General features: G+C 37.4%; 7 protein-coding genes across 9 annotated transcripts; 3 read left to right on the plus strand and 4 right to left on the minus strand.

Annotated features, from left to right (window-relative positions):
* Positions 1-703: 703 nt before the first annotated feature.
* On the minus strand, positions 704-1,816 carry LOC110818105 (uncharacterized). Its single transcript, XM_088209398.1, has 2 exons — positions 1,559-1,816; positions 704-1,348 (listed from the first exon to the last, which is right to left on the minus strand). The coding sequence occupies exons 1-2, from the start codon at positions 1,814-1,816 to the stop codon at positions 971-973; spliced, it is 636 nt and encodes a 211-aa protein (XP_088065524.1). The 3' UTR covers positions 704-970.
* Positions 1,719-6,573, minus strand: LDL1 (LSD1-like 1). Of its 2 annotated transcripts, none has more exons than XM_022047121.2 (3): positions 4,083-6,573; positions 3,671-3,744; positions 1,719-3,576 (listed from the first exon to the last, which is right to left on the minus strand). In XM_022047121.2, the coding sequence occupies exon 1, from the start codon at positions 6,522-6,524 to the stop codon at positions 4,101-4,103; it is 2,424 nt and encodes an 807-aa protein (XP_021902813.1). In that variant the 5' UTR covers positions 6,525-6,573; the 3' UTR covers positions 1,719-3,576; positions 3,671-3,744; positions 4,083-4,100. The 2 variants fall into 2 exon arrangements, with proteins under 2 accessions (XP_021902813.1, XP_088065505.1); XM_088209379.1 differs by having other exon boundaries at positions 3,671-3,764.
* Positions 6,574-6,930: 357 nt separating this feature from the next.
* LOC110818239 (NADH-ubiquinone oxidoreductase chain) lies at positions 6,931-9,959 on the plus strand. Its single transcript, XM_022047027.2, has 2 exons — positions 6,931-7,280; positions 9,333-9,959. Exons 1-2 carry the CDS (start codon positions 7,168-7,170, stop codon positions 9,538-9,540), a joined length of 321 nt encoding a protein of 106 aa, XP_021902719.1. The 5' UTR covers positions 6,931-7,167; the 3' UTR covers positions 9,541-9,959.
* A 303-nt stretch (positions 9,960-10,262) lies between these two features.
* Positions 10,263-12,755, minus strand: LOC110818238 (lysine histidine transporter-like 8). Of its 2 annotated transcripts, XM_088209393.1 has the most exons (6): positions 12,278-12,755; positions 12,034-12,167; positions 11,636-11,719; positions 11,316-11,548; positions 11,079-11,210; positions 10,263-10,992 (listed from the first exon to the last, which is right to left on the minus strand). In XM_088209393.1, the coding sequence occupies exons 1-6, from the start codon at positions 12,679-12,681 to the stop codon at positions 10,504-10,506; spliced, it is 1,476 nt and encodes a 491-aa protein (XP_088065519.1). In that variant the 5' UTR covers positions 12,682-12,755; the 3' UTR covers positions 10,263-10,503. The 2 variants fall into 2 exon arrangements, with proteins under 2 accessions (XP_088065519.1, XP_021902718.2); XM_022047026.2 differs by having other exon boundaries at positions 11,316-11,719; positions 12,278-12,753.
* A 6,516-nt stretch (positions 12,756-19,271) lies between these two features.
* Positions 19,272-19,649, plus strand: LOC110818042 (SAUR-like auxin-responsive protein family). Its single transcript, XM_022046781.2, has one exon. The coding sequence runs from the start codon at positions 19,272-19,274 to the stop codon at positions 19,647-19,649; it is 378 nt and encodes a 125-aa protein (XP_021902473.1).
* A 270-nt stretch (positions 19,650-19,919) lies between these two features.
* Positions 19,920-23,195, minus strand: LOC110818041 (putative CoA ligase CCL5). The gene is made up of 5 exons (XM_022046780.2): positions 21,831-23,195; positions 20,856-21,001; positions 20,663-20,730; positions 20,406-20,508; positions 19,920-20,290 (listed from the first exon to the last, which is right to left on the minus strand). The coding sequence occupies exons 1-5, from the start codon at positions 23,050-23,052 to the stop codon at positions 20,177-20,179; spliced, it is 1,653 nt and encodes a 550-aa protein (XP_021902472.1). The 5' UTR covers positions 23,053-23,195; the 3' UTR covers positions 19,920-20,176.
* Positions 23,196-25,877: 2,682 nt separating this feature from the next.
* Positions 25,878-27,130, plus strand: LOC110818195 (DUF241 domain protein, putative (DUF241)). Its single transcript, XM_022046970.2, has one exon. The coding sequence runs from the start codon at positions 26,165-26,167 to the stop codon at positions 26,861-26,863; it is 699 nt and encodes a 232-aa protein (XP_021902662.1). The 5' UTR covers positions 25,878-26,164; the 3' UTR covers positions 26,864-27,130.

The raw sequence follows: 27,130 nt of genomic DNA on the forward strand, positions 1-27,130 counted from the left end.
TATATGCTTAAGTGGCCAATTAAGTATATGCGATATTTACTTTATTATTATTATTATTATTTATTTCACGTAATTTTAAAATTATCACACCTAATTATATATTATATTAAAAAGATACTATTACACAATTTAAATTTTAATTTAATTAAATTTTTTGTTAATCACACTCATAAAGTTATTAGCGAATATATTTAATCATTAAAATATAAGTTTCTAATTAAATCATATTCAAATTTAATCTTGCAGAATATGTTTGAATCAGAATATGCAGAATATGTTATTAATTTTTTATTACGATAATTATTATTATTTAAATAATCATAATTAATATAGAATAATATATAAGTTAAAATAATTTAGTAATATGTTTATAATGGAATCTATTATTATAAAAAAATCATAATTAAGTAGTTTATAATGATATTTTAAATGAATATATTATTATCCAAATAATCGAACCTAACTTTTTTAAAATTGATTTGAGACCTGAAAAACAAATTATTATTCTAATTAATAATATATAATAATAAATATTTTTTGTAATGATTATATAAATCACAAATTATTTTATTGTTAATAAATCAAAATCATGAACATTCGCCCCTAATCGAGTGTCAACAGAGAGGGTCGATATGGGGCCAGAAAGTATAATCACTCGCAGGCTGAAGAAAGAAAGCATGAAGTTAGAAATCATAGCTTCAGATTTACAAGCAAAGAAATCTCTTGATAACACTTTTCGAATCATAGAAGCAGAGGATGATTGACCTTCTTCCCCCAAAACATGCATAGTAATTCAGTAAACAAGCCTATATATAAGCACGTATATCAAGCATCTCTGTATATAATGCTTATATATGAACCTGAAAATCCCACAAGGAAGGAAACAGAAAAAAAAAAAAAAAAAAAATTGAACACTAAATAAACCACACAACGATCATAACTCAAAAAGTAACATGAGATCTTGTAATTCTTAATCTGACGTCTCTTTCTTCTCCTTGTCAGCTTCCTCAGTCTTGGAGTGATACCCAGGAAGCTTCTCCTTGAGTTTCTCTAAGATGCCCTTCTTCTCAGGCTCGGGGGCTGCACTCTCTGCCGGAGGAGGAGGGGAGGCCGGCTCTTCAGATTTCTTGTGCTGGCCTGGAAGTTTTTCCTTGATCTTCTCAAGGAATCCTTTCTTCTCTTCAGGATGGGCAGCGGGCTCCTCAACTTTCTCAACAGGGATTGTGGTGTCCTCTTCTTTCTTCTCTTCTTCCTTTTCTCCTGAGATCTTTTCCTTGATCTTCTCTTTCAGACCCTTCTTCTTTTTTTTCTTCTTCTCCTCTCCTTCACCTTCTTCCTCATCGCTGGACTGCAAAATTTGGAAAGCCATTAGAAGCGTACTTACCATTCAATTAATCGTACAAGGTCTCAGATCAACCGCTAATACATTAATTCTACGGATCGCGACTATGAACACTTATAAGTTTCCGTGACACCGCAAGCAGAGTCATGCTGATTTAAAAAATCTTCCAATATTATAATATAACTACAACATAGAAAATATATAAATGGAACTTACGGAGCTGGAGCTGCTGTCAGATCGGTGAAGCTTCTCTAAGAGAGAATGCTTCTTCTCCTCTTCTTCCTTAGGGGGCTCCTCGATCTTGGGCTCGGGTTCAGAGACCTGAACCTTCTCGAACTCAGTGACGATCACCTCCTCTTGAGGCCTCTCGTCTTCATCCTTCTTCTTTAAGAAATCGAACAATCCCCGATCCTTGGCCTCCACTTCTGCCTCCTCAACGACAACTTTGGTCTCGCTCTCGTGGTGTTCAGCCATACTGATCAGACAACTCCAACAAAAACTCCGAACGAAGATCAATCACCAGAGAAAGCGTCTAATTAGCTATTAACAAGAAAGCAGAAAAACAGAGAGAAAAAGATAATCACAGTAGTGATGGGCGGGGAGGGTATGTGTATTGGATGCTATTTGGGTATGTTTACTTGGGCAGTGATGATGATGTTGAGGTAATGGAGGGTGGGGCATTTTATAGCGTTCCCAAAGGGAGAATGATGATTCATGCAACGCGGTTCTGACGCGAGAGAGGGGGAGGTAATTGGGTGTGTCTCCCCATCTCCATCTCCATTTCTGTAACCGACGTACGTAACTAATAAATAAAAAGAATCGTACTCTCTTCGGACTCTACTCGCTCTCATAAGAGGACACGCGTCCTAGAGGAGATGGAGCGAGTGTTTTTGAGCGCGCCAGGAAAGTAACAGTCAAAAGGAGAAAATAAACAAAAGAAAGAAAGAAAGAAAGCAAGAGGAGACACGCTGGAAGCGTGAAAATAGGCGACACGTGTGAGAAGGGGAGTGGTGAGATATTGTTGGTGGGACCGAGCAATGTCGGCCTCGAGAGTATAAATACGCTAGGGTCGGTGTAAGGGCCCCATGTGTGTTATTGAGTGGGGGCCACGTTCTTTTCTTTTAGCGGGGTGGTATTTGATGATTTTGGTTAAACTTCAAATTGGGCGTTGTCAATATCTGGAGAGACGTTACTCGGGAGGAGGGAGCGGAACAGGTGGTCGGTTTGGTGTTGCTAATCCACTTCCCCATACGTACGTACGTACATACAATACACAATATATAGTATAGGAAGGCATGTGGGAATTGCACGTGTGAGTCCACGTGACGTGTTTGATTCGAAGGCAGTCGTGATCAACAAGGAAAAAGCCGTGGGGTCGTGCTTCTTTTCTGAGGCTAATCAAAGCAAATGAATTTCACGAATACATGATTGATTAAGCGGAAGAAAATGGCCAAGGACGGACGGACGGACAGGGGGTTTATTTTATTTTATTAGTGGGAGATAAGGCTATCAATGCTCTTTAATGTTAATTTTAATTATAAAGATAATTATAATATAAAGTCAAATAATTATTGATGGCCCAATTCTACGGTGTGTGGACCATGATTTGAAATCTTTGAGATAAATACAAACTTGTCCATTTACGACCAATTGGACTGGTTGGTTCAGTGGATAGCCTCTGCCGAATAAGACGATCCTTCAAATTTACTCCAGACTACCTCGGAAGTCGCAAGCCAGTACTTGGGGCTCCTGACGGAATTACCTTACTCTTAGCTCGAATCTTATATTACATAGAAGATATATTTCACAGTTTTTGAACGTCGATGAGCATGCTTAACCACTCTAAATACAAGAAATACTATTCCGAATGAAATTTAGATTTAGACCAACTTAATTTGACGTTTCGAAGTTGGTAAAACTCACCTTCAACCTAAATTACCACCCTAAATGCATCGCGCATCTGCGCGCAACAAATCGTAGATGGCTTATAATTTGCCACCACCCTGCGCCTGATTCAATTATTATATACTTTCCTTTTATGCTCTATATAAACGAAAGAAGTCCCTCAATCGTGTCCGGCTAGAAAAATTAACTCGGGTTACTGAAGAGAGGAGTTTGGATAGCAAAAAACAAGTTAATACTTCCCTGAGCTCTACGAGCCCAAAAGCTTCACCGCAATGGGAGGCGAAGGAAGTTGGTAAGAGCCACCACTTCATTGATCCGGCAATAATCATCTACAAAAATGAACATGCTGCGTGATAAGAAATATGAGAAACAGCAGAACTCCCATGCACACGAGTAGCAGATGAATATGATAAACATACATACCCGGTTGGCAGATGCATCATTCATCTTTTCCACTTACTTTCACGCTTTCAATCACTTTGCAGTAGAAGCCATTCCTTTCAAGAATTGAATAACCCTAAGTTTTCAAGTTTTTTAATGCAAGAAAATCACATGTTTCCCTTATGATGGACATGAGTTAAAAAACAAAGCAAAAATAACAACAATAAGAAAGTTAATTAATTGAAAGAAATTCGAGTTGCAATGTCAATCCAGCATTTCCACCAAAGAATGTACAAAAACACATTAGGCAATTGAATAGATCATGTCCATTAATCTAGTCCTTGATTGTGAAGGTACTAGGAATGAGTCACTATTCCATCTATCAACTATGTTCTCTAAAATCTAAACAATCAAGAGTCCAATATGGAAACAAAGTAAAAAGAATGTTACCAACCAATTTTGTTAGTCACATCTATTGCTCAAAAAGCTGCTGATTCAATTTAGCAGCTCTAACACTAGCGACGAGACTCTCCCCAGCTTCAGATAATCCTTTCCTCCCAACCAACTTTACCCCAAAGTCGAGATGTAAGGTTTTCATTCTGCTTGCATCTTCATCCAACATACTAAGTTCAACGGCCTGTTTCCTTGATATCAAACCATAAAGACAGATCGAGTCAGATGTCCCATGATATTTTACCCTCAACAAAGCGAGAGAGTCAAGTTCGTTTGATCTGGGATCAAACAAAGAAGAGAAACTCCCAAATGTCAAGTCAGGTGTCTCAAATAGTTCATTCAAATCATCGTTTTCCTCATTATCATTATTTAATTTGTTAGCCAGATCCAATGACCTCCTCTTTGCCATTCTTAACATGTTGGCAGCCTCTCTCATCCCACTTAAGAAAGCTCCATGCATTGTAGCTGGATATTGTTTGTTAGTTGCCTCACCTGCAAAGAATACTCTTCCATCTCCAACACTCTCAGCAAGAATATCATAATCATCCCCCGAAGACCCAACTGAAACGTAAGAGTAAGATCCATACGAGAACTGATCCTTCCCCCAACGACTACAAAGTGCCTGAACTGGGTCTGGAACAACAATCCCTTTGGGGTGATAAATCCCCCGCAATATTTCAAGTACCTTCTTTACAGATTCCACTGGAGACATCAGCTCAAACTTCCTTGCAGCATCTCCAGCAACAAGTGCAACAAGAAGTGGCCCCCCTGACACAGAAGAGTAGCTATAAAACAAAAAGAATTCACCTCGAGTACTTGAATCTTCTGTTAGATGACCAAATGTGTCAAGCTCTCGGCCCCAAAAGTTATGCGGAAACAACATTGCAACCTTATTTAGCAATCCAAATCCTAACCTCTGAATTGCATCTTTCTTCCTCTGGGGAAGCTCGGGAACAAATTCAATTGTTCCCTTCTTAAGCACGCCTAAAGGCACTGTACACAGAACCATATCCCCACGAATCTCCTGCCCACCCGCATAAACCATAACCCCATCAACCCCATACCTAATACTCTCCACTGTTCTTCCATAAAATATTGGGAGGTCCTCAGCAAGTGCTCGAACAAACCTCTCATTCCCACCGGGAATAAAACAATGATCACCACCCATCTCGAAAGGATCATCCTGGTCCCAATAAGCCATGGATAAATTAGACATCAGAGAAGCATTGGCATACTCTAAATTTGCAAGATGCCAATCCAAGAGCATTCGCTCTTGTGGATCCTCAGCAACCCTATGAACGTTTCTAAAAGCTTCAAGTGCAATCCCTAATGGAATATCTACGGATTTAACTTCCTCTATCATTGCTTGCCTAAGCTTACAAACTCTGTCCAGCAACTTGTTAAACAAAGCTTCTACTCTAGAATCAGTATCAGCATCAACAGATTTCCCATCAGGTAAGTACAAGGGGCAAATATCTCTCACCTTATGTAAAGGTAACCCCAATTGCCTCGCGAGAACACCCAGTGGGTTTCCATTTATTCCAGTGAGAACGCTTCCGCCAACATCCGCTGCAGCCACCACTCCATCACCCTTCATCTTCCTCGTCTTGACGCGTCCGCCGGGGCGGGACCTACCTTCCAATACGACAACCTTAAACCCCATTGACACCAACTGTCTGGCAGCCACTAAACCGGCAAGACCTGCACCGACCACCACCACATTTGCCCTCTCAACCCCATCGAACGACCTCAATTTTGCTTCCTTGATAGTCGGTGCCAAACCGAAGTTAATGTAACCATGCTCAACTAGAAAGTTGTATGCAGAGTCTACAAGTGTTTTGTGCTCGGCACGAATTGACTCGAGCACGTGATCACGGGTTAACCAAACGGACACATTGGACCTCCACCGCGCGAGAATGTGGTTACGCACGACGATGTAGTTGGTTTGCTCGGTGCCTCCTATTGTGGACACAACGTTTGCTTCGATCTCTTCCTCGGTGAGTGAGTCGATAGGAAATCCTACTGAAATCGCGATCCACGCCTCCGTGTCTATTTCTTTTGCGACGCCGGAAACTCGGTGTCGCCGGTTTTTGGACAACGAAGGATTGCCGTTGATTTCCGTGAAGAGGCGCTTTCTCTTGCGCCGTTTCCTGGCCGGAGGGCCTGGTTCCGTGGGGTCAGGATTTTGAGGATGCTCGTCAAGCGGGTCCTCCGGTACGGGGTCGGAGGAATCATCTTCCTGGGAGTCAGAAACGGGGCCTCCGCCTTCGACTGTCGTATTGGGTGGTGGAGAGTTGTTCTCCGTCGAATTCTGGAGACTGTCGATGTGGTTCTGTGGGTGGATTGGAGAGAGCACGGGGTCAGTTTCCGTCGAGGTCCCGCCGAACAAGACATCGTTAGGGTTATCAGACGGCTCTTGGGGAGCCTCCGTCGCTGCCTCCATGTGGGTTTCTCGGGGACTCCTAATCGGAACGAGTCACTGGAGGCGATAACCCAATAAGGTCGATTAATAAATCGTGGGGGAATGGGCCAGTGATCCAAGATCGAAAGGCTGATATTTCACGGGTCTGTTTGGGCCCAATTAGTTGTTCGGTCCGGAATGGTTTTTTTTTTATTATTTAAAAAAAGTAGTGTAAAAATAATTTTAAGGTTAAAGTAATTTGTAATTTTTTTAATTAATTATATTACAAAATTTAAAATAAATATTAAAAAATAAATAATTTTAAAAATTAGATATATAATAATTTAAATAATATTAAGTTTTTAATTTATTTTTAAGGTTAAAGTAATTAGTAATGACGGGCCGAGTAATTGATATAAACCAATCTCAGGTTCGGCCCACGCATCAATGTCACGCAACCCGATTGGGTTATTGACCAGAAGGAAGGAAGAATTGGGGAGAGCCGGTTCCCGCAGCGAACCCTGCCAAAGCGAATTGAATGTTGATGCTGTTGCTGTTCTATTTCCTCTCAGTTCATCGTTCTATTCGCCTTCGGCTCTGCAAATTCTTCCGTTCAACCATTTCTTGAGCTATAGGGAGAGAAAAACTGCGTATTTACTTTGAGAAAGAGGAAGCGCGGGCAGCGATGATAACGAGATCGAATCTGGCAGAGCAGTTGAGAGAGTATCAGATTCGATCCAAACATGATTGGGCGTCTGTCTCCTTCTTCTCCTCCACTTCTAATTTCACGTCTTCAAGGTACAAACGTTATTTGGTCTGTTAATTTCTCGTTCTCCTTTTCCAGTTTGCAATTTTTGGGGGTCTTTTTGTTGTTTCTTCTTTTTGCTTGACATTGTGGCTCTAAATTCACTTCTAATTGTATCATTTTGGGTAGATCAGCTAGAGTTTTTGGGTGCCTTTTCTTTTTGGGGGTTCTGATTATAACTTATGTCATGAAAGCTCGGGATGGGAATCTCGAAAATTAAGATTAAAGAAACAAATAATACAAACGTAGGAATGTTTTTTAGGTAATTGAAATAGGTTAGTTTACGTCCTTAATTTAGATAAGCTTGATGCGGCTGGTTATGAAGATGGCTTTTTGTTTTCACAAATTTCAGAATGATATTTAGGGCAAATAGGTGAGCATGTAATCTTCTTGTTTCCTTTGATAATACAACGTAAACTGCCTATGACCCTTCCAGGAAAGGGTTTTGAGAAGAATCAACCCAAAAAGAATCAACAGGTACAACTAGAAACTGAGGATGTCTGTTTACTAACTTGGTAATCATTGTATCGTATACTGGTACCTTTCTTAAAAAAAAAAAAAATCTTAAAAAAGGGAAATGGGAGATTTTTCTGTTTTTTAGTATGAATTAGGCTCTTGAAAATTAAGTGCTGTTAGATATTCTCTGAGCAAAATGCGAAAGCAGCTCATTGAATTTTAGTTCAGCCGTTGGTGTTTGGATGTGTTCTTTTTTTTTTATTTGCCTTTGGCTTCTAGAAGTCTGTTGCAAAACCTTGGGAGCTGATTGTTTCTTTTTGCTTACGGTGGTGGCAGATTGTTTTTATTGTAATTTATGCTCTTGTTATATTTGCATTCTTTACTAGGTATCAATGTGAGAAGTCGGGGTTTCTCATTGATTTTGGAAATGAGAGAAACTGTCTTTAGTTAATATGACAACTATTCTGTCTCTTTGTTTGAATTTAAGATGTTGTAATATCATTTCTTGATGGTTTGGCAAGTTTTCTTCATATCCTTCTATATTTGTAATTGAGGACTGACTGAATAAACAAGCTAGGGCAAAAGCTAAGCATTGAAAGTCTAACACCAGATTTTATTTTGTTCATAATTTGTTATACGTGCCACCGCCCACCATTTGATCATTGGCAAATAGTCATGTCAAATGGGAGCATAGAGTCATGTTTCATGAATGGCTTTGTACCTATTCTTAGCTTTCAGGATCATGAAATCATGTGGAATTGGTGAAGTGCAGGCTACGCTGCTTATAATTGGGTGTCATAACTTCCTAAATTTTTGTTAAGGGCTTGCTTAAATTACTAATAGACTAGGATCAGATACCTATAAGCTAGCCTAGATTGAAAGATGTCAATGGATTAGTGATTTTAATAAATGATGAGAACTTTAGTACTTTTCACATGCATCTGTGCTACTACTCCTGCATGAAAATTGTTCAAAACTTTACATTTTTGGCGTTTTAGCTCCTGCTTGTTGTAGCCCTCAAGCTTATCATATGAAATATACTGATGTCGATGATGTAGGTCATACCTTATTTAGAACAATTGTGGAGATTATACTTTCATTGGTACATAAATCTCTTTTGCCAGACGTCTTTGTTCTAGGGTCTCGTAGTGATGCAGTTGGCCTTTAGGAGATTTTTGGGCATAGGTTCTACTTCTACTTTGTAATCACTGTTTTTCATGGAACTGTAGTTTCATTGCAAGATTACATTCCTTCTCAATTTTTTTTTAAAAGAAAAAATTATGTTCCAGTTGTTTCTTTAGAAGAGAAATCTCTTTGTTTGGAATTAAGATATCAGTAGATTCAGGCATAAATAGAACGGCAAAATGTAACTCTGTTTTGGGTTGTATCACTTATTCAGTTGACCATGTCTTGGCTTTTGTAAGTGATGAGCTTGATCACTTATTGTCCTGTTGGTTCAAATAGATAAGTTCATTTAAACTTTTTGCCAATGCAAATTTTATTGGTCATGGTTCATTTCCTTTTTTCTCTCTCTCATATGTCCATAAACTCCTGATCTTATTTTGGTCCTTTTTTTTCAATGATTGCAGGGTGGATGTTGTGGTCTTCGTTATATGGGAGCTTCTTATACTAGCATTCCTTGTTTTTTCGGCAGTCTCTTTATATTTCAGGCATTTGCAACTTGCTTTTATCTTAGTCTGCGTCACAATGCTATTACTTCTATGCATGAAAATAACAAAGCAGGTGAGATTGGCTAGGAAAAAGAAGCGACGGATGCTTCTTCCTCTATCCATGTGACAACGTGTGAACCTGCAATTCTGAAGTGAACCCTCTTTGTCTTGGCGACTGTGAGAACTATTGGCGATTGCATTTGGCTCTTCCTCAGTTTGGTTAATTGGAATATGTAATTGCACATCAAGAAAGTTGATTAAAGAATATGGTTGATGTGATCACGATACTTAATTGATTGCTGATCGTAGGTAGTGGCATGTAAATGTTGTCGCTTGTCATCGAAGATGGGAGATGGGATGTTTGACTGAGCAAGGTGCAGTTAGTTTAAGGCATGGTTTCTTTTTGGTATCTGCTTAGTTCCGCGTTACTCAAAGAATTGCAAATGTAGAGGCAAACATTTGTTTTATAATGTAATATGACTGAGACACGACTGTAGTTTATAGAAATGAAAGGAAAGTAAAGGTGGCCGCCAATGATTAGAGCTTCCTGATTTGCCCCCTTGACAGATTAGATCTGCATTACAAATTTAAGTAAAATGACCAAATTATGTTTGAAATTCCAATTAATTGAGAGCCTCATAAATTTTTTTCTGTGATAACTAGTAGGGTAAAGATGGAATGGATTATTGGATTGTTGTGAAATTCGTATATGGTTATTCTCAGATGTTTGTTCATGATTGGTGAAATTTTGGCATTGATCATTGCAGATTTTTGATAGAATTGATCACCAGTTGGCCTTTGAGCAGATATTATGGGGACTGTCATTGTGTTTATTGCCTTATGTGTGTGTATATTTAATATTAGTGTATCTGCAGATGACATACATTCTATATTATAAACCAATGACATTGATTTCAGATAATGCAATTATCGTTGCAGTTTAAGGTAGTGTGGGTTAAGAAAATCGTTTAAAGTGGTACTGCCATCTTTCACAATCGTTGGTTCCTTCAATTTTTAAGAGGTAAGCAGTTTGGTACACGAGAAGTCTGATGACATACTTTGTAGTCCCTTTCCATTTCATATCTTGTGGTTAGAGAGGCTTGAAGAAGTGAATTGGTAACCCAATGAGGACTATACTCCATATTGCTCCAGCAACCACTAAAATGCTGATAATCATCCCAAGGATCCCCAGTGCCCAATTGAGACACCAATTTGAACCGTATTTATGAGGTTTCTTGAGGTTGATCCACATGAAAGATGGATATGCTAAGGTGATCGGTAATGCAATCCCTCCAAGCAGTCCTGCCAAGCTTGGCAAGAATGGCAATGCAACTGCTATAAGGAATGCAAGGCATCCAAAAAAGGCCCTGATTGTGGAACGTAGCCATCGGGGACATGGCCTTTTCCATTTGCTAGTGAATCTGGATTCCAGATTGTCGAACACTGGCATAGCATATATCTGAAATGTACTGAGGCAGTTAATTACAAGGAGCAGGCTTGTTAAGGCTATAAGGAGTTTCGATGTGTCATTTTTATGATAGTAATACAACGCATTTAACATCCCTCCATTGGCTGGTATCTGGCAGCAAGCAAATCACAAGTAGACTCGTTAGGAAGAGGCGATTAGGAATAGCCAAGCAGCAGGGTATGAGTTGGGAGACTCACCAAATTGCCGTAAGCCCAATAGCCAGCAATTGCGAGGGGGAAAATGCAGATGGCGATTATCAGATACGCTAACTTAACTCCTCTCCACATTGGTACGCGAGATGGGTGGTGTGCACTGGAGGGCATAGTCCCCTGCAACAATACCCAGATGGCCAAACATAATATTAGAGACTTTATTATTCTTGTTACTATAAAATTGCTAATCTTTTTAACTATAACCAAATTACAAAGAAAAACCTGTATCTCGAGAACAAGGTTATGGCCTCTGAAGGCGAAGACTACGATACCAAGTGCGTTGAGGGTAGGCATAGAGAGAACGTCCCCGGGAGGGTCATAAGACACACTGTTGGGTCTGCCGTGAATGACGGAGAGCAGCCATAGAAGGGTGCAGTAAGTGATGCCAGAGAGAGCTCCGATTAAGGAAACTCCAGCAATTGAATTCAAGTTGGGGAGTTGAGCAATAACAATGGCTGTGCAAGTGAATAAGACATACCACTCTATGGTGGTCAAAGGGGTTTCACCGCACACGATTTGGAAGAATATTTTGATAGTCTCACCTGATGTCATGATTAGTGCCACGCACGTGCCCCCTGATAGGTACATAATTGGAAATAATGCCAGCACTTTCCCTAGCTTTTCTCCTGCAAAATTTAATCACAAGTACGCTGTCAATTTGTTGGTTTTAAATAATCACATATCAATAACTTAAAACTAGTTATATATATATATCATTAAAATTTAAATAGATAACGATAATGTATATTATCATATTAATTTATAGATATATATATATATATGTTACTTTGTATATATTCTGTGGTTCATTTCTGTGACAAATAAATGAATTAATTTAGGATTTGTAGAATATTCGGTGGTTTCGGCAGTCAGTCAGTCATAAGTTGGCATGAATCTTGATAAGTATTTTACGTGAATACTAATATTACAGGAGGCTTACCAAAAGCCGCCATGGATAGTCGCAAGTATCTGCTGTAACGTATCCCAGATTCGGATTCATGAAGGTGGATCAGAAGCCATAACGTGTATAGTTGCCAAGTGAAAATCAGGGAGAGACAGATAATGCCCCAGACCCTGCAATATCATTTAACCAATATACACATGCAGACATATATATATATATATCTCGTTAGAGGAGATTATATTTTAACTAAAATTAGATTAATGGCATGAGATTAACTCACCAACCGAGGGTAGTGAAGGCGTACGGAAGAAGCAGGGCTTGAAACCCGATACCAGAACTCAGCGTGTGAAACGCGGAGTGGTAAGCGTTTCCATTCCTGGACTCAGTAATAGGAAGCCAATCATCTTGAGGGTCAAGCTTGGTGAAATGGCCGACTTCTTCAAGGTGACTTTGCATGCTTGCAAAAGCTTTTTTCATGGGACTAGTTATTTGGCCAAATGGACTTTTAGGGGACGAATCCACCACCGCTGATTGAGAATTGAATTCAACTGAGTTACTCCCTACATCTCTCACTACCTCCTCACCCATCTCTACAACCGGATCAATAAGTAAACTTACTGTATTGTTATCAGTTTTCCCAGTAATGATTCTATATATTGTACTACTTATGTGTGTGTATAGCATATATATATATGTATATATATGGAGAAATAGAGGGGTTGTTATTTATGGAAAGCTGAATGAGGTTGTACGTGGTGGAAGCTGAGTAAGTAGTGATTAAACATGAATCTAGTACTCATAAGTTTAATTACTTCAAGTTGAGAAGAAAGTGGGCTAGCTCTTTTTATCTTATACGCACAAAATTATACATAAAATAGATAATTTAAAACATTTTAGAACGTATATATCATTATTAAGAGATTGATTACATTATTTTTTTCATAATTATATCAGTTAATTATGAAAATGTATAAACTTTCTAAGGAAAAGCTCCAAAATCCTAATCGTCTTTCCCCTTCCATCTAAAAAAGCAAGATGGAATCTGTAAGTGGTGGACTTTGCATAAAGTGAAGACATTGACTGACCTCTGTTGTGTTTCTCATAAAGTGACTTGCCCTGCTGGACAATTTTGAATGCTTCTAAGGTTTCTTCCTCTCTCTTTCTTAATGATCTCCATTTTTTATCATTCTATCCCACCAAACATGAGTGTGTTTACACATCGTATCTCAAGTAATTTCGTTGCCCTTTTCCTTATAACTTTGCATGCATGCGTGCATCACTTTTAATTTGTTTAAAATTCTACTCATCACCGTTCCAAAAGTTAGGAGTTGCATTATTAGGTTGGTAATGTTCATATACTTTAGCTAATGAAGTTGTCAACTTTTCTTAGTTTTAGAAAAACCCATGAATGATATTTCAATATAAATGAAAATATTGGAAGTGTGTGATTGGTTAGTACAATTAATAATGCAATGAGTTGGAAGTGAGTGAGAACAGACAAGGAATGCTGATTCAAGAGAATGACGTAGAGGGTTTGTAGTACTAGTTTAGGTAGGCCTTGAACATACAAAGCAGCCGGGTGCTTAAAGCCATATGTTTCCGCCGTTGCTTCAGTCCACACTTCCTTTCTACTATTCAAAGTAACTTTACTTTCGCTAATTCAACATTATCTTCTGCTTTTACGATCTGTTGGTGCTTTTGTGCAAGTATGTTATATATTATATTGGATTGAAAAAATAGATTGTCAAATGAATAAATTTGTTTTAACTAATTATGTAATAGTGAATGGTAAAAGAATTAATTAATGTATGTATAATTATTTTATTTTCGACTTTAAACATTGAGAGACAATGCATAAACTGTATTAAAATAAATATGACATCTACATAGGTTGAGCTATTTTAAAAAAACACATGAAAAGAATGATTTAGTTTGTTCAGTGGAGCTCTAGGAAGATCTACCTAATAAGCTCGCAATGATGTGCATCTACGAGGAGGATTAGCTTGCCAGCACGAGGAAGAGTTTATTCGAGACCATGGGTTACATAGTGCTCTTCTAGCGAAGACATGTGTGACCAATTACAAAAGACAAACCATAATGAATTCCATGCTGATTGTGTTGAACAAGAGGCCATAGATGAAAATAAGACGCACAACTTCCGAAACCACTGATCCGCCATAGAGTTATTACCTGCAAATGCCAAGCGCAACTACAAAAGAGAAACCTAAGTCCTAAGAGAGTATGAAAAGAAGAAGAAAAATAAACAACCAGCATAACATAACAAGAAAAAGAAAGTAACAAAAAAAAAAAAAGATAAGACAAAAAGAGGTAGCTAGGCCATCGCTGGCTTGGTTACTGTGACACCGAGTATATGTAAATGTATTATGTGGATATGTATACGCATATATATACTTATGTATGTAGCTGCGGCAAATATATATATATATGTAATATTCAAGCTGCAAATATATATATATGTAATTAAATAAAAAAAGAAAGAAAGAAAGAAAGAGAGGAGAGAGTGAGGAGAGAGATATGCAACTGTGAGAAGAGAAAGGATCTAGCGGTGTCGACGACAAAGGGAGAAGGGTCTCGTCGCATTGTGCGACGCCGCAGCCGAGAGAGAAAGAAAGAGAGAGAAGAAGAGAAGAAGAAGAAGAAGAAGAAGAAGAGGAAGAAGGGAAGAAGAAAAAAAAAGAGGGGAAGAGAAGAAGAAGGAGAAGAAGAAAGAGAAAGAGAGAGAGAAGAAGAAGGAAGAAGAAGAAGAAAGAAAGAAAGAAAAACGGAAGAAAAAGAAGAAGAAAGAAAAAAAGAAGAAAAAAAAAAGAGAAAAAAAAAGTAAAAGAAAAAAATTAAAAAAAATGAAAGAAAAGAAAAAAAATTAAGGAACAAAAATAGAAATGTGACGATTAAATATGATGTTAGTGCACTGCATGCGACAATGTCTGCTGATTCGATCATCAACACTTGACATTTTCTGTGACACGCATGTGATGACACGGGGTGACGTTGGCGACCGAGACCGCGTGTCTTAAGAGAAATAAATAGTATTCAAATTTTCGAGAGGATCGTAAATCGATATAGAAATGATTCTCAAAGCTTTTCTGATCATACCATATATAAGAATTATGTATATTCACTAGAGATACATAAATTATATATTTATGTAAATGTGTATATATATAGTGCATTATGTGTAAATATTAAATATGTGTAATGTAATATATGTAATTAGTATGTCTAATTTATATTTGTTTGTGTTTGTAGTGTATATACGTTGTTATGCATGTGTGTGTGTATATATATAAAAATATACGATAAATAAGATATTAATTGATAAGAATAAATGCGTGAATAAATATATATATGTATATATCTTGTATATGGTGTGTGATTGTGTATACATGTTTAAGTTTGAACATGTGTGTATATATCAGTAGAGATTGTGTGTGTGTGAATCTAAATATATATTCTATGTTAGACATGAAGTGATGGTATATGTTTGTATTATAATGTATATGTATGTATTAAAATGTGTGTATATATATTATGCATATGAAATGTATAACCAATATGTGTATGTGTGAAATTTGGGTACACTGCACTACCTGTATGATCTAGTAGAGATGTACAGTGCATTGTACTCTGTATGTGATCTAGTACAGTTGCGCGAGAAATTTTAGTGTCATGTACTTGCTGTGTGATATAGTATATGATGATTTAGAAAGTATTTTAAAATATATAGTTTTGATGTGCATGATGATATTATATATTGTGTATCTGTTTGTATTTAATTGTTTATAGAAGTTAAAATCTTAAATTAATATAAATTTTAGATTTTTAAATAAGAAACTAAATAAATTAAATAAATTTATAAAACAAACACTAAATAAATTAAGAAGTGTAAATTAGAAAAATAAATTAAATAAGTCACTATGAATGCAATCATACGAAAACTGTGAAGAATAAATAAGATACTTAATTCATTAGTCATAAATCGAGGAGGGAAGCGTGCGTGTGTGGCTGAAGTTCAACAGATATGGTGAACCTAGATAAAGTTTGAAACCTAGTTCAGACGTAGATAGGTGTTTGTGAGTGTGGGTCACTTAGGAAACGTAACTACTGTAGCCAATGTGAGATTTTGTATATGTGTTATCCATGCGATGGGAGGATCCATTTCACATGTTCTCGATAACGATATAATGGATATCGCGCGATGAAATCTTATATACGATATTTTGAGTGTATTGTAATAATTCGAGTATAAGTATGACTTGAAAGGAGAACAAGAATTAGGTTATAAGAATAAAGATTATAATATGTTTTGTATGATGATTTGTTTTGTTGTGTATTTTAATTGTGATGTTTGTTTGACGTTTTTTCTGAAGATAAAAATTATTATATTTTATATATAGCATGAATATTTGTACGTAAGTTTTCGTTATATAATTTTTTTTTCTTATTGAATAAGTGAAATTCACCCCAATTCACCCTCATCTAGGTTAAAGAAGACGAGGAACAAGTTTAAGATCAATAGAAGATGGTGAAGAAAAACTTTATTAGTTTTTATTTTAATATTATAAATTAGTTTAGATGACTCAATTATTTGTAAACGAATAATTATTTTACCATAAGATATGTATATTAAAGTGTAATTCTAATGCATATTTAATTTTTATTTAGTTAAAAATGTTGTGTTAACGTCCGTATTCACTTACATTGGAGTTCGGAATGTTACACTAGGACCATATATACTTCTTAAAAATATAAAAACACGATACCCATTAATTAATTAAGTAGGTGTTGCATATAGAAAGCCATGAGTGAGATTTAATACGCAATCATCATCCCTCTCCACATCGGCACATGAGATTTGCTAATCACTTCCAAATCTTATGCTAATCACTTTTCTTTCCTTAACCATTAGTAGTTTTATTCTTAATTAAAAAGCAGTTTTGCTCTTTTCATTTATACATGAACCCGAACTATTTTGTAACCGTATAAAGTTATCTAATTAATCTGACTTTTACTATTCGAACGAACAAATAATGTGATTGTATATATGAGACCACGTATACATTAAATTGTCGTCAAGAGATAATGAAAACAATTCGGATGACACAGATCGCAAGGAAAGCAACCCAATCCAGCTGAACAGATTGTTATTAATTCAATTTGTGGAAAGAAGACGTTTAAAAATTTGAAATTGGTATAGTATATGTACACATGGAAAAATTTGCTCTTTGTGAAGCATACAATTGGCGAGAAGTAATTAACTAATAACCAATGGAGGAGAATGAATTGGTTGTCAAGCATAGAAAGAAAAGGCGAATGTTTAAAGTAAAGACACAAGACGATCCAAGAAGGCTGCACTGAAAGGCAAAGTGATCGGTCCATCTCTTCGCAGTCCAAACTCTGCTTCTGCCAACTTGAGTAGTTCTTTAAAAATGGCGGTATTCAAGTATGCTAAGGGAACCACAAAGCGTTTGTTATCAACCGAGTAAAACACAAAATGACCCTTCTTCCCTACTGGATTACCCCAAGACATTGTTGATCTCCTTCCACATATGGTCTTATTTGCCATGCGAAGGAGTTTTGTCAAGCACATCTTATATACGTATATATATATATATATATATGATCATGGAAGAAGATATATAAACCAACAAGTAGAAGAGGGTATGCTGACTATTAAAGATTAGATGAGACGATGGACATATATATATGTATATGTGGTTGTTTAATAGTGAAATTGGTGGGTCAATCAACACCATGTGGTGATTGGATAGGAGAGATGGATTTGGACGTGGGCTTGTTTTTGGATTTTCTTCGTCAAAATTTGGCAGGAGGAATACGTTTATATATATATATATATATATATATATATATATATATATATATATAGCTACCAATACACATGCAATTTGATTAATATGCGGCTTCTACACAAAAGAACCGTGACGCCATAAATAATTATGGATTTGCCAACAACATTTTGATATTATCTACATATATTGCATTATAATGTATGTTTCTCCATTTTTTGTCTGGAAAGAGTACTAGACGTTAAAAACGCCTGCACCACCTTCAACTACCCCCCAGATCGAACAAATAAATCAAACAGTAGGATCCGACCCAGTTGATTTTTTAGAACAAGATTCAAATGAACTTTGTCGTTCAATATATAATTGCAAGGAAAAGAATGAGCGATCCAGTGAAAATGCTTTTGAACAGATGCATGCATGATATTATCGACGTATATTATATTATAATGTATATGTCTTACATGAATGTAAGTAAAGAAATATTAAATATACTTTGTTAAGATCCGACGTCAAAAAAACAATACGGATAAATGAGTTAAGACTGGTAACCATGAGTTTTGGTCAGCCTTCACAGTATGCTGAGCTCACGTGCAAACCAAAATTAGCGGGTGTGCATTGTTCTGGACTTTTGTTCACGGGTGATGAACTGTGTACGTATACACGTATATATATATATATATATATATATATACACGTCAAGTAAAACAAGACCAGCTTGAGCTTTGTACATGGAACCAATTTGACTTGACAAATGATATAGGATTTGGTTGCTGTCACTTGACGTGATGAACAAACCAACGAGCTGTTGCCTTGGTACCTGCTGCAGTTTCTATTTCTAGTTTAAGATTGAAACCACTATCTACCGAATACTTTCAATTTGTTTTGTCTTCGTCTTCTACTATCAATTCTCGAATCAAACATGTTATCGATTATTTCTTAGTTAGATAATTAGTCTTTTCATCTCTTGTTACGAGAATATTAGTTCAATGCATATACTGTATATTCTGAATATTTTCTTTGAAAAATTTCGTCGCTTATGTTTTCGTTAGAGATTGTGATATTGAGACTTGAATTTTTTCCATTATACATACAATATAACATATTAAAATGAGTTAAAAGTAGAGAATTTTCCATCACATCTACCTGCAATTCCCTCCATTCTCTACAACTCTCCACTCATAACTTCACAAGTTCCAGACAAGACCAGCCCATTTCCTCAAATTTATTACACACATGGCTGCAGATACAATTTAATTATTAAATTTGGAAGAAAAAGGTGTTCAAACATAATTTCAAGTCACAAGTCAGTCCATTTCCTCCACACATTACCAATCTTCATCCTTATCATCTCACCTTTTTTAAACCAGAACCCATGTCGCCAAACCACCAAAACTCTCTACTGCAACCAGCTATAGACAAAACCGGTAAACTAACATCCAAGAACTGGACATGAAGAGTTCTTCAACCAAGGTGAGTGGGATGATTGACAAGTGGATAATTGGGAAGACGAAGAAGGGTCATTTTGCGGTTTATACCAGAGAAGGCAAGAGGTTTTTGGTTCCGCTCTGCTATCTGAATCACCCAATCTTCCGAGTTTTATTGGAGATGGCAGAGGAGGAGTTTGGGACGAAGAGCCATGGACCATTACAGATTCCATGTGAAGAAGAATTGATGGATTTTATTCTATCATTGGTCAGGAAGAATAATCCTTGTGATGATGTACAGGAAGCTCTTACCTCCATGGATACCTGTAAAGGAGCTTCCGTAGCTTCTTTCTTCCCTATCTTTCACGCACATAATAATCAACGACAGCAGCATGCAGTTTAATGGAGCTGATTTCATGCCGATCAGAAGCAGGTTTGATGTATGCACCTACATTTTGGCCTCCTCATGCATTTACGTTCTTGTAAATTAGACCAGCAGAGCTTTTCTTAGGCGGTTTTCTTTCTCATATTTCCTGACGAAATAAAAAATTTTAAACCGTTTATTTCCCATCATAATTCATGGTTACTCTTCCAAACATTTTTAAACCACCAAGCTTCTAGCTCTCTTTATTATCAAAATTTTGCTAAGAAATTAATAGATAGGATAATCAAATGTCTGATTGGCGCACACACCACAAAATTTTCATTACTATAGCTAGGTAAGAGAGTGCTCGTTTTACAAACAGATACAGAGCACTGCACATTTTATGCATATCCAACTATCCAAGTAAGGACTCTGTTCACTCTGTTGTTTTCCCTTGAGAAACCCACATAAACATGGTTACCTCTTATTCACCTAATGTCCCCAAGCAATATATAGACAAATAGTAAACCAGTTTTCACATTACACCAGAAAATTGGCTGAATCATTCAGAGTTTGGAGGTTGCAAGTTTTATGAGATCCTTCCTCAGAATCTTGCCAGATGGATTCTTCGGTATCGAAGCAACAAATGCCACCTTCCGAATTCTCTTGTATGGAGCTACCTGAATATTCAAGTTACAGCTAGTTAACAAACAATCTTCATAATGCAACCAGAGCTGAACACGAGCTAAATCCTTTGATAAATAATTCATAAGGTCACTGTATTTTCAGGCATACCTGTTTTGCTACGAAATCCATTATATTGCTCTCTGATAAATTGCTGCCACCCTTTCTCACCACATATGCCATAGGATACTGTCCAACGTCCTTATCAGGAAAACTGAGATGCCAAACAAACAAGATTTTAACAACTCTTTTTTTTGACTTGCTTAACCCAAGTGAGATTTAAAAACATTAAAGTGCAGAGGAAACCAAACAAAACAGAGGCCATGTTCTGATGGGTATTTAAACGAATATGAATGATGAGGACTCACGGTATAACAGCAGCATCTGCAATTTCTGGATGAGAAAGTAACAAGGCCTCTAGCTCAGCAGGAGGGACCTGAAAAGACCAAGGCCGGTTAAGCCATAAATTGTTCGACAAACCACTGCTTACAGAGCTTGAGAATGTCCAAGGCTAAATTTGAGGAAGAAAAGAAAAGCCAAATAGTTAGATGCTTCATTCACCTGGTAGCCCTTGTATTTAATCAATTCCTTCAGCCTGTCCACCACAAAAAGGAAGCCATCGTCATCAATGTAGCAGACATCTCCAGTTCTCAACCATCCTTCTGAATCAATAGTCGAAGTCGTTGCTTCTTCATTGCTGAAATAACCTGCAACATCATACCCATGAATTATTACTATATGGAGCTTCAACAACACTGCCTCTTCCATAAAATTGTTTCGATTAATATGAGCCCATCATCACAATCCCAAATTTTTATTTGATATCAGCTTCACAAGATGGTTACCGATGCAACATGGAGCTGGTAAATGCAGAAACAAGGATGGTTAACTTAAATAAATTTGAAACCCATATCCTGTTCATGAAACCCCTAAAACCTCCAATTCTCCTTGGATTCATTATAATTAAATGGTGAACAAACTTGCAGAGATGAGTTCGAAAAAGAAATTTATGACTATGTACACTTAAAATTAGGAAGGAGAAACTACTACAGGCTCATTTAGTTCAGTTTTCATTCCATTACTAACTAATCATATTAGCCTCAAGGTGAGGCTGGATGTAGCTGAAAGATTTGAAAAATATATATCTTCTAATCATACATGGAGACTAATAGAAAAGTTAAAACCAAAAAAAATAAACTAAACCAAATGGGAAGTAGTCATACTTGTCAGATATCATTTTCATGTTGGTTATGAATGTAAATTATGCAACTAAACTTTGTGCAGATACTATTTGTCATTTATCATCATAACCTTGCAAAGAAATGAAGTCTGCAATCTAAGTCAATTCAATTATTAATTTAACTCCCACTGCTGTTGATAATAACAAATCGAAAAGTTCCAAAAGGACAGGGAATATCAAATAAAATAAAAAATTACATTTTTTAAAAAAATATATCTATCAATATCTTAGAAACCTTCCACATGCCGAAAAAGAGGAGTAAGCTGAGAGAATCCAAGGATGAAAATGAAGCGTACCTTTCATGATAGAGGGACCCCTGAGCCATAGCTCACCGGTTCGGTTCACGGGCAGGGCAGCGCCACTTTGTGGGTCCACAATCTTCGCTTCCATGCTTGGCGACAACATCCCCGCTGTTCCGTATCTCCGGCTCTCCTCCAGCGAGTCCGTTGATGCTCCGATTCCCGTTGACTCCGTCAACCCGTACCCCTGAAGAATCTTCACCGTCGGATACGCCTCAAGAAAACCCTCTATCACCTCCTTGCTCAGAGGTGCCCCGCCGGACAATACCGTTTGCAGCGAACTAAGATCGTATTTGCCCTTTATCTGATTCCTCCCATTCATCATTGCTACCAGTATCGGCGGCACAAGTGGCAGGTACGTCGCCCGGTACTTTTCAATCGACGATAACATCTCGTGCATCTCGAACTTAGACAGAACCACCACCGTTGATCCTGATGCCAGTATGCCCATTGCAAACGCCACCAGACCGTATATGTGGAACATCGGCACCGTACATAAGAATATGTGCTCTCCGTCTTCTAAAAAGAATCGCCCTAAGATTGTTTGTACCATGGAGATCAGGTTCCGATGGGATGATACGACTCCCTTGCTGGCGCCGGTTGTACCTGACGAGTAAAGCAGAGTGGCCGTGTCTTCCTGGTCGACTCGGTCCCTCACCCGGCTTCCACTCGGTTGCCTCTTCATCATTTTACCCAAGGTCGTTATAATTTTAGCCTCAATGGAGGGAATGGCAAGCTCCTCATCGAGGAGAACGATGGGAAGCTTTGAATCGGCGAGTTTTGGGACGAGTTGTCGAGTCGTAAAGGCGAGGACGGGTTTCGAATCGGAGATCTGCTTGGCGATTTCCCGGGGGGTGTTTAGAGGGTTGGTGGTGGTGATAACGGCGCCGAGTGACATAACGGAAAGGCAGACGACGGGGAAGAAAATGGAGTTGGGAGATAGGAGGAGGATGACGTTTCCCTTTCGGATGCCCATCTCGGAGAGACACGACGCAACGGAATCAACGGCTCTCCAGAGCTCAGAGAAGCTGAGGTGACGGCCTGTGGCGGCGTCAATAAAAGCGGTCTTGCCATGGTGAGCTCGGGATGATATGAACGTGGTGATGTCCAGGGATTGGTTTGGTGGGAGTGCTATGGGCTTCCTCTTACTGTAGAATACAGAATTAGATTCGCAAAACCCAGTTCTTGGATCGATTGAAGGTCCGGAAATCTGCGCCATCTCTGTGATGAACACTCTGATACTGATGGTGACTCTGGATTCAGTATTGGCGTGCGGAGTCTGGGAACTGGAATTAAATAGAAGAGAATAGCGTTGACTGAGGCGGTCGGCTCTCCTGGTGTGCGTCTACTACGATAATGGTCGGAGAAGTTACGTGGCGAAACTGTGTCCGGTCTAAGCTTTGACGGTCAAAATAGCCGACCGGAATAAACGGCTTTTAACCTCCAAGTCACGAACGTGTAAACTAAATATAAACGTGATAAATATAAACTAATTTGTTTTTTATTTAATTTAAATTAAGTATTATAAAATACCTTATCAATTAATAAGTAATAATATAATTATTAATTCTATTAAATTTATTTATATAAAATGATTTTTAAATCAATTTTAAGAGAGTCCTTATTAATTTATTAATAGATAGTTTTTTATAAAGACCATGTGACTATTCTTTATATTTGTACCCTTTTTGCTAATAATTTTGTATTAATAGATTTTAAAATTAATAATTTTTATAGTTATTTATAAGATAATATTTAAAAAATATTATAATATTTAATTTTAATTTAACACATTAAAGCTTAATATATTTTTAATTATATTAAATTATTTTTTAACCGGATTTAATTAATTTAATAATATTTTACGCATAATAGATTTAAAACCGAAGAATCCCCTCCCCCTTTCTCCCCTCCTCTGCTTCTCTTCGTACCCCTTCCACTCCCCAGCTCACTGGAAAACCTGTCTCCTTCTATCCCAATCGCCTCCTAATTATAGCTGAAATCTCAGTTTTCTTCACTATCACTCATCAAAAATCATTACAGCCAGGTTCACTCTCCTTCACGCTATCTCGCCTCTCTCTCTCTCTCTCTCTCTCTGCTTGCTCTGTTTTTCGGCGTCGTCGTCGTCACCATCTTCTGCTTTTTTTTTTTTTTTTACCTATGGTGTCGAACTTATCTTACCTGCTTCAAACTCCTGATGTCCATTTATTTCATTCATGGTCCATGCCGTTCGTCATCATCACCAAGCCCCCCACCTGGTCTTCACTTACTCTCTTTTTTCCCTCTGTTTCGGTCTTCTGGCTTACGCGCCTCTCCTCCTCTCTGTCGTGGCTGATTCCGGAGAAGGCAAAAAATATCCTTTCCAAAACGATGCCGTCTGGGGAAGAATACTGAGCTGCTGGGCCACGGACTGGGCACGATTTTGGGGTTTTATTTTCTCAATGGGTTGGGTTCATTATTTTGGGCCTAATTGGTTTTTCTTTGAATAAATTTGGACTTTAAGACCAATCTGGATTCCAATATGGTTGGGCTCCGACGAATCCAAAAGGCAATCTCTATCGCTGCAAGTGATTCTACAACCACGGTGGCTAAGAAAAATTCCATGGAAGCTCAAAACGAATGCAAACCTCATCATCTCGGCTAAGTCTTCAGACTCATGTCGGATTCTCTCTCTGCTGTGCAACTTTCATGTGGGTTCTTATCTTTGTCCTGTTACCAGCGGTCTACTATGCTGTTCGATTTGTCTATCTCGATGGATATGGGGTATTGGATACAGGTGGTTTGTAAAGCTGGCATTTAGACAGGATTTTACTAGCTCTACACTCTGAGAACAATGTAAAATAAGTAATGTGTTATGTAAAAGACACTGTCAACCTTGCCTTATACTTCATCAAATCATAGTTTTAACTCAATGTTTTAGTGATACCATGATCATGTCAATCGGGCAGGCCATCCAAATGATCGTCACTCTTAAAATGGGTTTGTTCTACAACTAAAAGTGATTTAGCTTACATGAATCATAATTGGTGAAATGGGTATTTAGCTTTACTAATCCTAGTTTATTTATTGAGTGGCAATGTCAGTTAACTTAATTTTTTTTTAATTTATTTAAGTGTATGAATATTTATAGATACTAATATAATTCTTAAAATTTGAAATATATGAATTATAATCGAGTCTAATTTATAAATTATAATTAAGCATAATTCATGAACCATATAAAAAAAGTTAAAAAACACGTATTAAAGAGTGATGAGTTATTTTGAAAAATAATAAAAACTACAATTTTAATTAATCATATTAAAACTAACTTTTTCTTAATTAATTTGTCCTAAACATAATTAGATTACCATAAAAAAAGATTAAGATGGGTCCCCGCTCGACGTCAAAAAAGCCCAAGGCTTAGAATAACTCATATACACTCTTGGAAAAGAAAGTGTGTGTGTGTGTGTGTGTATATATATATATATATATATATATACACACACACACACACACTTTCTTTTCCAAGAGCTAATACACCATATCCAATATTTATAAATATATCGAGTGAAGAAATTGTAAATATGCCGACGTTTACTTCTCTTAAAAAGCATGCGACCATTCCTGCTGTGTATGTAGGAAACTTCAGAACAATTTCTCGGAAGGGTACTCACGGAAGCTGTGGATCTTAAAGCTACCCTCCGATTCCACGCCGCAAATGTAGAAAAACAAGATCACGTATTAATTGTATTATATGCGTATATATGTATATATGCACAGTTGTTAGAAACCTTATCTTTTTCAAAAAACAAAACCAAAGTGGATTTTAAAAAGTGTTTTTGAGTCACTTAATTACACAACACCTTGTCTCTTTGGAAACAAACAGTAAACGCAGGCTGGCATCCTACCTCCTCGTGCATGCATTCTCAAGCTTGTACGTCTAAATCATCAACACCAATATCTTAACAACTTCACTGTCCCTCTACCCTTTTATTTTTCCGTAATAAGGAAGCTTCCTTAAGACACAATCACTTAGCTGTTACCAATTATTCTATTGTCCGTACTGTCAATGGATACTTCCTGCACTTCTTCCTCGGTATCTGAGATCTACTGCACCAGATATGGCCCTTTCTTACTCATCTTTCATTCTATATAATTGCGCTGAGAGTTTCTTATCCGAAATTGATCGTTACCCAATTGAACAGTATATACCTAATAAGCTGCATGAACTGATCTCTCTCTCTCTCTCTCTCTCTCTCTATATATATATATATATATATACACAAACACACATATACACACACACATATACATAATCCTCAAAGCCCATTAAGGTTCTTCTTCGAAATATGTCGGGCATGAATTTCAATGCTCTCAGGGACATGCACAACTCAGCTAATGATCTGCTTCATTCCCCAGGTATCCAACAAGCTCTAATACACCATGGGCTGGAGAAATGGGTCAACCAAGTTTCAGAAGCCTCCCTAACAATGTTAGACGTCTGTGGCATCTCCAAAGACGTTCTGTTGCTCGTCAAGGAACATCTACAAGACCTCCAATTCACGCTCCGCAGAGTAAGTAAGAGTGCAGATTCTGATATAGGCGACAAAATCGCAGCCTACAATCGGTACAGAAAAAAGTTAAAGAAGGAAACTTTCAAGTGCTTGCACTCACTAAAAGCCATGAAGGTGAAATCCGTTATCACTTCAGGTATGGAAACAACTGCAGGAGACCACAACCTTAGGGTTGTGGTAGATGTGCTGAGAGAAGTTAGGGTTACTGCTATCTCTGCAGTGGAGTCCTTGTTGTCTCTCATTTCCATTCCTTGGCTTGACAGAAAATCGAGTAAAGGGTCTTTTCCCTCCATGTTTATGCGTTCCAGTAGCCAGGATCTGTATGATTTTTGCGATGAGATGGCCGTTCAAAGTGCCAACAAGAGACTGGAAGCTGTGGAGATCGCCATTGAAGACCTTGAAGTTGAGTTAGAGTGCATATTTAGGCGTTTGATTCAGACAAGAGTTTCACTCTTAAATATACTTACCAACTAGCTATATAATTAAGTAAATTGGTCTTCCCATATGGCAATTCCCATTGTTTCAAGGGGCTGCAGAGTCTAACTAAATATATATACGTTAATGTCTCACACATGACCTTATAAGTACACATGAATATGTATTTATGTAAAAAGAAAAGGGCTAAATTTAACAAAAGCTTGGTGGGAAACTAAGTGGACTTACGCGTCGTTAACCTTTTAGTCTAATGTACTCATTTATTATTTTTGAATAAGCATTAGAATGCTGATTTACTGGTGTAAA

This window comes from Carica papaya, chromosome 1, assembly GCF_054855325.1.
Source record: "Carica papaya isolate Zhongbai chromosome 1, ASM5485532v1, whole genome shotgun sequence".
NCBI classification, from domain to species: Eukaryota; Viridiplantae; Streptophyta; class Magnoliopsida; order Brassicales; family Caricaceae; genus Carica; species Carica papaya.